At 34.4% G+C, this 13,152-nt stretch overlaps 1 protein-coding gene across 9 annotated transcripts in view; it reads right to left on the minus strand.

Annotated features, from left to right (window-relative positions):
- NCOR1 (nuclear receptor corepressor 1) overlaps nucleotides 1-13,152 on the minus strand; it is a 244,548-nt gene that overhangs the window by 111,622 nt on the left and 119,774 nt on the right. For 6 of the 9 annotated variants that reach the window (XM_059668513.1, XM_059668514.1, XM_059668517.1 and 3 more), the window contains exons 7-12: nucleotides 7,739-7,795; nucleotides 6,956-7,008; nucleotides 6,596-6,622; nucleotides 4,496-4,562; nucleotides 1,191-1,363; nucleotides 10-100 (exon numbers count right to left, since the gene is read on the minus strand). In XM_059668513.1, the coding sequence (XP_059524496.1) occupies nucleotides 10-100; nucleotides 1,191-1,363; nucleotides 4,496-4,562; nucleotides 6,596-6,622; nucleotides 6,956-7,008; nucleotides 7,739-7,795 (468 nt within the window). The remainder of the gene's footprint in view (nucleotides 1-9; nucleotides 101-1,190; nucleotides 1,364-4,495; nucleotides 4,563-6,595; nucleotides 6,623-6,955; nucleotides 7,009-7,738; nucleotides 7,796-13,152) is intronic. The other 3 variants (XM_059668520.1, XM_059668516.1, XM_059668515.1) reach the window with 1 other exon arrangement.

Here is a 13,152-nt window from a genome sequence, read left to right on the forward strand (position 1 = left end):
TTTTCTTACCTCCTGCTCAGAGAGTCCATCAATAATCTCAGAAATCTCATGTTCACTTCTAGCAATAGTGGCTGAAAGACCAGCTCCCCTCTGCCCAACTCTAAGTATGAGAGAGAAATTATATATATATATTTAAAGGCCTTTTATAGGGAAGACATATAAATTAAATTACTTTTGTATAGATTACTTTTCTGAATAAGACTTTTTGAATCAACTAGAAGTCAGAGAAGAAACCTAAATTAATTTGCTTGAGTCATCTATAAAATTAGTAATAATTTAAATGCCAAGATTAAGGTTTAAAGGTTGCATATCCAAGTTCAAATGACAGAACTATTTATTTATGGGAAACTTCTGGAAAACCAGTTATTGGTGACATTTCCATTTCAAATACCAGTTTTTTGCATGCCTTCCAGAAACTAGAATAGCAGGCTTAGAAAAATACATCAAAGATTTTTTAAAAGAGGGAAGAAAAATACAACCATCATCCCTCACAAAAAAAAACAACCCACTTAATCATAATTAAAAGAGCTTACATGACTGTTACATGAGATAGTGAAGAGCAGAACGCTAATGTTTTTACCTCTGCAAAATACTTGTTCTCCAAAAGTAAAAACAAATCAGAAAATATCTTACCAATACCAAAGAATTTTATAATTAGCAACCAATTTAATACTGTTTGACTATGTTGGTGTAGGTGTGAAGAACAACGAGATACTCAGGTCTATTCTTATTAACTATCATTTCCAAAGAAATGGATATTTTCAAGAATTGAATAATTAATTTAAAAATATTCACTTAAGCCTAGCCAGTGTGGCTCAATGGCTGAGCGTCGACCAGGAGGTCATGGTTCGATTCCCAGTCAGAGTACATGCCGGGTTTCGGGCTCAATCCCCAATGGGGAGCAGTAGGAGGCAACCAATCAATGACTTTCTCTTATCATTGATGTTTCTATCCTTCTCTCCTTTTCCCTTCTTCTCTCTGAAATCAATAAAAACATATTTCTTTAAAAAATTAAATTTAGATTCAATATCATGAATATAAAAAATTAATATTAAATTCACCAAGACATATTACAAACAAAAGTTCTTTATAATCTTTCTTAATGATTATCAAGTAACAATAAGTATTGTGAAAGATCAAAAGTGTGATTCCAAGAATATAGCACAGCCATTAAACACCAAACTGCTTACCGCTGAAATCTTTCTTGCTGTTCTCTTTGTTTTCGAATTTCTGGAAACTGCTTTTCATAGTACTCCCTTGTTTTGCTTTCTTTAGCTTTCCTCCGAGGATTATTTTCTATTCTGTCCACTTTTTTCTCCCATGCTTCCATGAGTTGATCGTAACGTTGGCAGATTTTTTGTTCCTATTAAATACCCGTAGCAAATTAAAAATTAAACAAAATTCTGTGATTCTGACAAACCTAGTACAATTAAAGTACATGTCAGTTCTTAAGATAAAGTCAGAAGTACATTTGGCCTATAACTCAATTGAGAATGAGAAGCTGTTCTCAATCAGAAAGAGGAGAGAGAAAGGGAGCTCCATTGCCTATGAAAAATCTAACATATAGAGCAAATTTTGGTCAGATTTTGTTTAGTTAACAGGAAGACTATATAAATTGATCAACGAACTGATGAGCTACTTACTACTAACTGACCAGCTACTTTGATTGTTTTTTTTTCCTGATAACAATATGTCTTCATGTAAAAAATAATGTAAAATTAAAAACAAAAACATATAAATAGTTCGTAATCCCAGTCACCCAAAGGCAACCATATTAATATTTTGTTGTTAGCCTTCCAATGTGTCAGAGAAAACACACTTTAATCATTCCTCTATTGTTGGTGATTTTGGTTACTCGCATATTTTTGTTACTATAAATTATGCTACGTCATAAACATTTTTGACAGTCTGGAAAAGACAGAAATTGGTTGTAATTTATGATTACAAAAAGAAAACTCAGCAAATGACATGAAATCAAGAATACTTTTATAATCAAGAATCACTTTATAAAAATGAGTAATATATGATCTTCTTTTATAAATATCAAAAACACAGAAAGAAGAACCCTCCTGCACAGAATTGTGTATGTGTCTGACGACACACAAATTAAAAAAAGTGTCGGGGGACTCATGAAAAACTGTTAACACTGGTCATCTCAAAAAGTGGCATCAGAGAAGATAAAATTATCTTCCTCATACTCCATACCCCACCCCAACATCTTCCTAATCATTCTTTTCCACTCCTATATGACTGTTTTACTCCATCTGTACCACCACCTCCTCAGCACAGACATCAATCCTCATCTAGATTAAAGAGCCTCCTAATGTCTCCCATGTACTCTTTTTTACAATAAAATTTGTTATTTTATTACAATTTATATCCACTATTATTTTATTAGTTTCAGGTGTACAGCATAGTGGTTAGACAATCATATACTTTACAAAGTGGTCCCTCCCTCTGGTATTTCAGGTACCCACCTGGCATATTCTTAATAGTGTAGCCAGATGCAAATTCTTAAAAGCCAAACCTAAACATTTCACTCCCTCAGTTCAAACACTAAAAAGTTACTCCCAAGATCTAATCCAAAGTCTCCTAGGTGACCTCCAGGGCTGTATAGACTTGGCCCTGGCTTTCCCCACCAGCCTCATTTCTCACCACACTCCCAGCTCTGTCTAAGCCCCAGCCATCTCTAAACCTGGGACACTCCACTCTACCTCCCCAATCTTCATCACACAATCCACTCTACCTCCCAAATCTTCATTACCATAATCTTCATTTAAGCTGTTCCCTCTGCTTATTCAAGTTATTAGCATACAAGTTTTCCTGTGAAATTTCCGTCTTCATGATTCATCTCTGCACTAACTATCCCTCTTACATGCTCACAGTCATCTGTATATGATCACTGTACTGCAATTGCCTGCTGACTTATCTATCCTCAGTTACACCTTGGCTAAAACCATTTGGCTGTCTTGCTCACCACTGTAGAATGATATGTGGAACAGAGTAAGCAGCCTATGAACATCAAACAAATCAGTGAACACAGACACTTTATAACTACTCTATTGAAGTATAAAAAGAAAAACTGAGCTTCTGTGTTTGCAGATAGCAAATTTAGAAATTACCATAATTACAACAAAATTACTGAATAGAAAAAAATACTTTAGCTAATTTCTTCTTTAATACTAGAGGCCTGGTGCACAAATTCATGCACAGGTAGGGTCCTTCAGCCTGGCCAGCGATCGGGCCGATCGGGGCCGGCCAGCCAGGGGGGAGGGACCATGGGAGGTTGGCCAGCTGTGGGAGGTTGGCTGTGGGAGTGCACTGACCATCAGGGGGCAGCTCCAGCATTGAGCATCTGCCCCCTGATGGTCCGTGTGCATCATAGCAACCAGTCGTTCGGTCAACTGGTCATAATGGTCACTCAGGCATATATATATATATATATATATATATATATATATATATATATATATATATATATATATATATATATATATATATATATATTTCTATGTTCTTGGCACACACACACACATAAAATTCAAGACCGAAGGGCGCAGTTGGCAATTAGAACGTAAGAAGTCACACTCCAAACAAAAGCTGCTAACTCTAGAGCAGGGGTCCTCAAACTATGGCCCGCGGGCCACATGCAAATACAAATATTGTATTTGTTCCCATTTTGTTTTTTTACTTCAAAATAAGGTATGTGCAGTGTGCATAGGAATTTGTTCATAGTGTTTTTTTAAACTATAGTCTGGCCCTCCAACGGTCTGAGGGACAGTGAACTGGCCCCCTGTTTAAAAAGTTTGAGGAACCCTGCTCTAGAGTATTGCAATCATTAACTGTCAGGTCATTAAATATAATGTACAACATTCACTTCCAATGTGAGTTAAAGAATAACACTTATTTACTAAACAACTGAATTTAAATAAATCAATAGTTTATCAAAAATCAGTAGACATGTTATGAAAATAAGAATACTGGCATTATATTTTCTGTAATTTAATTTCCATGAAGACTATACTTACAAAATTTTTGGAATGCAAGTCATATAATAAATATGAAAAACTAACTCTAAAATTTGAAAAAGCTAACCTTTAGCTGACCCAGCTCCTAATGAGAGAACAGTAATATGTAATTAGCATGACTGTAACTTACCCACATTTGTTTGAGGGTTAAGAGAATAAATGTAGATCATCCTGTTTATCATACTTTTTTAACTACTCACCATTTTCTTTATTTGGCTAGATAAAAATTTTATACATAGATCACCAGAGATATTAATTTAATAATGACATTAAACATGAATTATGATATCAAAAGGTTGTTAGAAGTTAATTTATAGTTAAATCACATCTATTGTTAATTTATAAATCAGCAACCTTCTCTCAAATATAATCAAGAACCATTCTCATTAATAATGGAAAAGCAAATGCCAACATGGGCATGAATGGAAAAGCTGTACAAATTTCAGTTAACAAGGATAGGACCTCACCCTTTGTTTTCTTGCATGATTTCTTCTTTTAAAAAATAAAATGAGTTTTTTCCTCATCACCTGGTTTCTAGAAAAGAAAAATATGGTTGTATGACATTAAGAAAATGCACGATTTAAAAATGTATTCACTTATTTTTCACAGACACTGAAAAACAAGCAAAGATCACTTAGGAACATATGATGTAATAAAAATTAATCTTAATTTTTCACCCTGCAAAATAAGACTTTTGCAATAATTAGAGCTGACTAAAATTCCTCCCATTCTACAACAAAATTTTATATAAATAGTTCATTTTCAATTATTATATCCAATTATAAGGTAAATATTATTTTCAATTTACAATTACACAGTTCTTAAGAACCCTGGCGATATAAACATCTTTGTACTCTCTGGAGAAGGGGAGGTCGAAGAGAAGGAAAAGCCTTTAAGTTACCTCCCTACCCCAGGATTGGTGCTGACCTCCTTGCTATGAGAATGTATACCAACATAGAGAGGTGACTTCTGCTTTAAACAGAAGATTTTCTTCAGTCACAGAAATGACACAGTTCACTCTAAGAAGTAATGGAGGGCAATGTGGCAAGACAGAAAAACTTCTCTTATACCTTAACATAATTTCACTTTTTAAATTTGAAGCATTGTGACCTTCAAAAACAATGACATGCAGGTTCAAATATAAATATTTATACCCCACCTACTTCCAGAAAGGATTTCAAGCTGATTATTCAAATATAAATACAAGGCCAAGGCAAGTAGAAGTAATTTTTTGGATTATCTGCCACTCAGGACTAACAGTGACACTGGCTCCACTCAAATAAGCATGGGCAATCAGGAGCTGGCTATATGGAAAAGTAGCCAAGAGATTAAAAGAATTATTAAAATGTACATTTGCTATTTCATACAAAGCAAATGGCAATGATGAAAAAATAGCTACTCAATGATTCATAATGGGTGCATGCAGCTGAGTAAATGGTATTTCACAAGGAATTTCACATGTACAGTAGAAGCATCACCATCTATTCAGTTTGCTCTAATTGTAATTATGTGCTACTCAATAGCAAATAACAATCAATAAGTATAATTTAAAATGTCTCCTAAGAATTTAAATGAAGAAGTCAGCTAGTCAGTAACCAGCTCAGGACAGTGTAGATAACATGAAATAAGTCAGACAGACTTATGCTCTCTAGCTAATATTGGGAGGAAAAGACAGAACACAAACATTAACTGAAGCTTTGTTGGGGGGGAAAATCATTAAAAGTAGCCAACTATATTTTATTCAATATTCTTTTTAAAAATGTTAAAATAGCTAAACAACTCCAAAACAAGGCATATTTTATATGAATTCTGCCTAACCTAAGGGTTGTCAAGACCACAGTAGCATCTCACAGAAAAATTCTAAGTATAAGACTTTTATTATGAACCACTTTCTTAACAAAAGTTAAAATTATTCACTTTCAATATTTTTCATGCATACCATGCAAATTATATCTGCCACCAGTTCTGCAAAGTAGTCAACTATTGCACATACTCTCAGTAAGAAATTTTTTAAAAAGAAAAAATATATATGTGTATATATACATATATAGCAATGTGCTCATTATTAACTGTACTAAAAACTCTAATTTCTCATTATACTTAATAAAACATATAAAGTAGAAATATCACATTTTTGTTACAAACAAGAATAATTACCTAAAATTCTCTTAAAGTATGATAATTTTTTTTTAAAAGATACCTATCTAGCCTCCTCTTTTCTTCAATCAGATCAAGAAATTAGGTTTTCTTTTTTACTTATTTTCTTATTCCAAAATCCGCATCCATAAAGGCCTGGTATCTAGGATGAGCAAGGCTAAACAAACTACACTTTGGAGCTTTCCTCACCCAGGTGAGGTGACTGAGCGCTTCCAAGGCACCAGGACATTAAATGGCAGAAGGGTCTACAAATACCGTCATTAGCAAGAGTCATGGAAGGGATTTCCCTAGAATAGGATTTTGAATAATGATAAAATGATCCGTGGCACTTCTACTTTGCAATGGCAGATGTGGCTTGGTGGGGGACGGTGTCATCACTAGTCTTAAATGAAAAAGCTTCATTATCTTACTTCATCATGCGCCTTGCAGGTACTCCACTGAAAAAAAGACAAAACAGGAGGCAAAAAATTCAAGCCTCAAGGTAAGCCATTTCAATGTTAAGTATCCACCTTTTTTACTAGCAGATTATAAAACCAGCTAGTTTTATGCAATAATTTATTTCATTTTTTGGCCTCGGAAACTCAAAGCTGTTACCCCAACCCCCAAGAAGCCAGAGGAAGATAACATATAGTAAAATGACAGCAAATTACACAAATCTAAAATATACCAACACTATATTACAATAATATGTCAGAAGATAACATAAAAACAATCTCTTTATAGAATATATGGTCTTTAACTGAAGAACTCTAGAGACAATAAATACTTACGTTTTGATGTTCTCGTGGTACACCTTGGTATCTGATGGCTGGTTATAGAGTGGCTATAAAATAGAATCAAATATTTATACATAAAATGTTGTACATATGTCTATAAAGAACAAGGAAACAAATTATATTTTACTGTAAGGCTAAATAAAGTACTAATGGGTCTACACAATATGTGCCCTACCAAAACCTCCAGACTTTTAGGTTCCCTGAATATTTAATAATGCCATTCCTAGAATGTTTATAAATCCATTATATTCCATAATAAAATCATTCAGAGATTTTTAATTTTAAAGGCAAAGAAAAATTAAGCACTATCATCATCCTAACAGAATGATTCAAAGAGCTTTCTATTTCTGTTCTTACTTCTTTCTCCTTCTATGTGGATGATTTAATGGCTGCCCAGGACAATGCTTCTTTTCAAAGGTAACCAAGTTCCTGCACCATTATTATTATTATTTTAATCCTTACCCGAGGATATGTTTTTTTAATTGATTTTTAGAGAGAGAAGAAGGGAGAAAGAGAGAGAGACATCAATGTGAGAAAGAGACATCGACTGGTTGCCTCTTGTACGTGCCCGACTGGGATCGAACCTACAACCTAATGCAGGTGCCCTGACTGGGAATCAAACCTGCAACCTTTTGGTCATGCACCATTATTTTGATCACAAATTACTGCCCAGCTATATTGCTCTCACCTCAAAGTAAGTAAATTGTATTCCATCTTATCCCAAGAAAAACTAATACAAAAGAGCACTAGAAATAAAAAAAGTAATTTCTTACTTACCAGTTCAACTTTTGGGCCAAGACCTTCAAATATTTTATGAGCTTCTTCTGCTTTTTTCTACAAAGACATTATTATACTGTATAACTAAAAATTATATTACCTAAGTGCAAAATCATTACCAATAAAATAATATTTATCTGAAGACCAATCTATACTTAAACTTATCCTTATTTCTAAACATTCTCCTTATATGATAGGCTAAAATACTATTTCTATTGTCATAATTTCCTCACCAAATTCAGTCAAACCTTAACATTTGTATTAAAAGCACTGCCTAAAGAATTGGTAAATTCTTAAAAGCAAATATATATTCATTCTAGGGAGAGGGAACAGGAATTCACAATTAGAAATGAATCCTTCAAACATCTAAATACTTCAACTAAAAATGTCTTTAATGAAAATTAAATTAAAACACCATAAAGTTGTCAATCTTTGCTGTGGTAAGCCAAATTAATCTCTTTGAAGAACAGTTTATAATAAGCTTACTTTCTAGTTATAAGAAAACTTTAGCAATAACCCCCAAAATAGAGGAAACAACTAGTCTGAATTACTCACGTGTTCAGTAGTAAATAAATGGTGAATAATATATATTTTTATGTTATTTTCAAAAGTAAAATAAATGCTAACAGAAATCATCTTTAAAAAAAAAACAAATAATATATAACAAAATTCAAAACTGAATATATTTAAACTAGAATTATATAACTAGCAAATGTCTCAGTGGTTCTCAAATCTCCTCTCTCTCCCAGCAGTCTCATTAGTAACAATGGCTCATGGCCTGCTGCAGACCCCACCTTACTGCATCTGGCTAAAAAACTCTCCAGGGCTTCTTCTGATGGGACATACAAACAGAAATGGGTATCAATCAGTATTTCCCAAGTATAAAGAAAGATGTTCCCTTAAAATAAATATTCCTCTTTTTCATCTCAATCAATTTGAGATGAAATATTTATCAATCAAATATTTATTTAGAACATATTATGTGAAAAAAAAATGTTTAACTGGCTTAGGAAGGACAAAATAGTGTAATGAACTATCCAAACTCCAAAAAACTTAAAAGGTAATTCAGATGAGAAATAAACATATCAAAAATGTCAAATACTAAACTATAAATATACCCATTAAATTTGCATAGCAAATTCTATTACTATAGATTTTCAAAAGTATTTTTTATTGATTTCAGAGAAGAAGGGAGAGGGAAAGAGAGATAGAATCATCAATGATGAGAATCATTGATCAGCTGCCTCCTACACAACCCACACTGGGAATCGAGCCCGCAGCCCAGGCATGTGCCCTGACCAGGAACTGAACCAAGAATTCCTGGTTCATAGGTCACTGCTCAACCACTGAGCCAAGCCAGCCAAGCTATAGATGGTTTTAAAGGCAGGATTTGTTAAACTTTGTACTATAAACATTTTGGGACAGATATTTTCTTATTTGGGGGGCTGTCCTATGCGTTGTAGAAATTTGGCATCCCTGGCCTCTACCCTCTAGATCCCAGTAGCCTCCACCCCTCTGTCAAGGTATGACAATAAAAATAGTCTCTGGTAACTATTAATGTCAAGAAGCCAAAGTGTAGCCCAGCCAGCGTGGCTCAGTAGTTGAGTGCCAACCGATGAACCAGGAGGTCATGGCTGGATTCCTGGTCAGGGCACATGTCTGGGTTGCAGGCTCGATCCCCAGTAGGGGGCATGCAGGAGGCAGCCAATCAATAATTTTTTCTTATCATTGATGTTTCCATCTTTCTCCCTTCCTCTCTGAAAGCAATAACAAAATACATTTCCTAAAAAAAGAAAATTTTTTTAAAAAGAAGTCAAAATGTAATTTTAACAAAACTCAAATTTACTAGCTTTTGGAATATGTTAAATAACATACAAATATAATTACAAATGATGAATTTTGAAATATCTAGCACCTGCAAATTACTCTCTCTAGACCCAATATTCACTAGTTTTTAAATTTGCTTTCTCAAGGCACTCTATATTAGAGTTGATATCAAGAACAGGCAAAGTGGAATTGTACACAAATAATACTGAGAGACAAGGGAGCAAAATCATCTATGGCAAATATTTACCAGTATCCTATTATGTAAAGGCACTTACCTTTTCAGGGCTAATTATAAAGGCTGATTTTTAAGATGTTGCTGACCCCAAGATTTAAGTTTTGCAAAATTTTATTAAATATTTGACTTCATGTTGACTTAATTGCTAAGAACAGATTAACCTATAAATAGTTTGGCAGAAAAACTTTAATTTAAAACCCTCACATTACCATATTATAATTTTTATTATATGTCTATAGGCAGAAGTAATTAATTCTTCAAACATATGTTGGCAGAATTAAACTGGGAATCAAACCTGCAACCTTATATGTTGGGTATAATCGGGACACTAGCTAGACCCTAAGAAAACAATGAATAAAATTGCCCTTCCTGAAATAGGAAGAGAAGGGGTCTTGAAAGGCTTCATAGAGAAAATGATACTTAAGCTGACTCTTAAAGTACAAGTGCAATGGATAGAAAGAGACAGAAGACAAGACAAGACACAGGAACACCTGAAGGCAGAGGTAAAGACAGTACAGTGGGGCCTTGACTTACGAGTTTAATTCGTTCCGCGACGGAGCTTGTAACTCAAATTACTTGTATGTCAAATCAATTTTCACCATTACAATGACATGTGATGCTGGGCTGATGTTGTGGCGTTCACTGTGACAACTAGCGGTGGGGTATCTGAAGCTGGCTCATAACCCGAATTTTAGCTCGCAACTCAAAACAAAAAATCGGCCGAGAGACGGCTCGTATCTCGAAAAACTCGTTAGTCGGGGCACTCATAAGTCAAGGCCCCACTGTAATTTCAAGGGCACATTCTGGCAGGATATCACTGAGGAAGGAGTATCAGGCCAAGGGCCAGAGAGATACACATGCAAGCACTGATACAAAGTTTGGGCTCAGTAGAAAGTTGGATATTGTCAAAAGGATTTATCTGGATAATCACAGCATGGGACAAATACGCAGGACAGATTAAAAAGAAAAACAGACTAAAGGGAGGAAACTCACTATCTACTGGTATGTGAGAGATAAGGGCTCAAATTAAGCTACTGCCATACAAGAAAGAGAGGAGCAATTGATTAGACTAAATTTTAAGAGGTAGGACTGATGCTCATTGATTAGCTAAATCTACAGTGGCAGAGACAAAATAAGTAATTCCTAGGACAGGGGTGGGCAACCCCTGGCACGCGTGCCAAACATGGCATGCCAGTAACTTTTGTTGGCACACGAAACCCTCTTATAATCTTCCATTTACAATTTTTTTCTTAATATCGACTTTATTTTTCAGATAAATTCAGTGTAGGTGCATTTTAGATAAATAAATAATTTTACATAACAAGTTATCTTAAAGACCATAGACATGGCTGACTTTGAAATACAGTTGATTGAATTTCAGAGTAGCTCAATTTGGAAGCAGAAATTTATTGACCTTAGAGTTGACTTGGAAAACATTGAAAAAAAGCGATTAGAGACAGGAGTACCAGAGAGAAGTGTTGAAAACGAACTATTGAGGACTTGGAATGCCATTACAGAAAATTTTTTCTGTTTAAAAAACTTTTCAACAGCGTTACTCTCCATGTTTTCATCCACATACGCTTGTGAATCTTTGTTCTCAGTGTTGAATTTTGTTAAGTCTCGTAATAGGAGTAGCCTGATGGATGAAAGTAGTAGCTCGTGCATATCTCTGAAGGTCACGAAATATAAACCTGATGTAAAATCTCTGTCATCAGTGATTCAGCAGCAAAAGTCCCGCTGATAATATTAAACGGAGTCATAAAGTTTTCTGTCGGACTATCAGTGTACATGTATACATTAAAAAAAATGTATTTTTTCTTCATCATATACTGTGTTTTTGTCACTTGAATGAATTTTATTATTTCTTCAATGTTCTTCACATACATACACCTTAAAAGATATCAAGTAGGCGTAACATGTTCTCAAAAAATTAGGGTTGGCACACAGAAGAATTTTGAGTCAGATTTTGCTGGTTTTGGCATGCCTCACAAAAAGGTTGCCCACCCCTGTCCTAGGACATTGGCCAAGGTGACTAGAGGCAGTTGACACTAAGCATACTCTCTATTGTTCATCCCTTTCTTTCTCCTAGTGTCACATTAACTTTCACATCATTCAGTCAAAATATAAACAAGATTTTGAATACTATAGTCCATACCTCCCCTGGTCTTCTATATGTATTATAATTCTGAAATTAGAACATTTATAAATATTTTTGGAAGTCAAACTGAACTATTAAAAATAGTCCAGGAGAAGAGTCTAGTTAGAGACTAAATAAATCTTAGTCTGAGGTTTAAATATGATGCAAGGCTATTTTTCTCTCAGGAAGCCAATTTTGAAATTAACAGTAATTTTTAGGGAGTTTTCTTCCTCCCACTAACTTTCTAAACAAAAGAAAGATGCCTTAAACAAGATAATAGCCCCTATCTCTGAAGCCACATCTGGCTTAATTCCCAACCAGTGCAGACTGCTGCAAACAAGGAACAAGAGGTGGATGTACACTCTCTCCTTGCCTATAGAATCAAAACAGATAAAGTCATTCATTATACAAAGCTCGAGAATCAGTGTAGACCTTACACAAAGCAGCATGGTAAGAAGTTAGTGTGAGAAAGCCTATGCCCAGCTGTGCTCTCATCACTTCCCCTCCAGGAATCTCTGCTACAATTCTATGACTGCACAAGTACAACCACAGCAGATGACTAGGAGCAGGGTATACAAAAATAATATAAAAAAAGTGATTCCTACAGTACTGTAAGTTGAAAATAATCTTTACTGTAATTCTAATACTAACACAGATTTCAAGTTTGGTTGTTCAATACTTTACAGACTACACAACAAATACGCAAATTCTAAAATGGAAAGAGAGGTCTGCAAGCTTTCAGTTTTGTTGATGGGCATCAAGAAACATATTATCCTAATTAATGAAAACATATACAAATGTTAAGCACAAATTAAATTATCTATCAGTCCTCACATCCTAGTCAGGCAATCACAGAATTCACTAATGTTGGAACTGTTTATTAGGTTTGTGAGACAAAGGTAATTAAGAAATTCAATCAATTAATAAATATTGAATTCCATTTATTTGACAATTAATTCATACTGAGAAATAATTCAACATTTTATTTTAAAAGATTCTTTCCCATTGCTATCAGCTCTAACCCCTCTTTACTTTATCCCTGACATCATAAAGTGGCCATGAAGCCCATTAGCCCACAAAGGTACTTTTATTGTTCTACAGAGTTGGGTTTTTTTTAAAGCAGGAAATTTCACATAAATTTCCATGTTCATGGCTTCTCTTAAATAATGAAGTTCGAGCCAACCCGGGCCACATCCCTGCATGATCACCGAGCAC

Source organism: Myotis daubentonii, chromosome 16 (assembly GCF_963259705.1).
Source record: "Myotis daubentonii chromosome 16, mMyoDau2.1, whole genome shotgun sequence".
Classification (NCBI taxonomy): Eukaryota; Metazoa; Chordata; class Mammalia; order Chiroptera; family Vespertilionidae; genus Myotis; species Myotis daubentonii.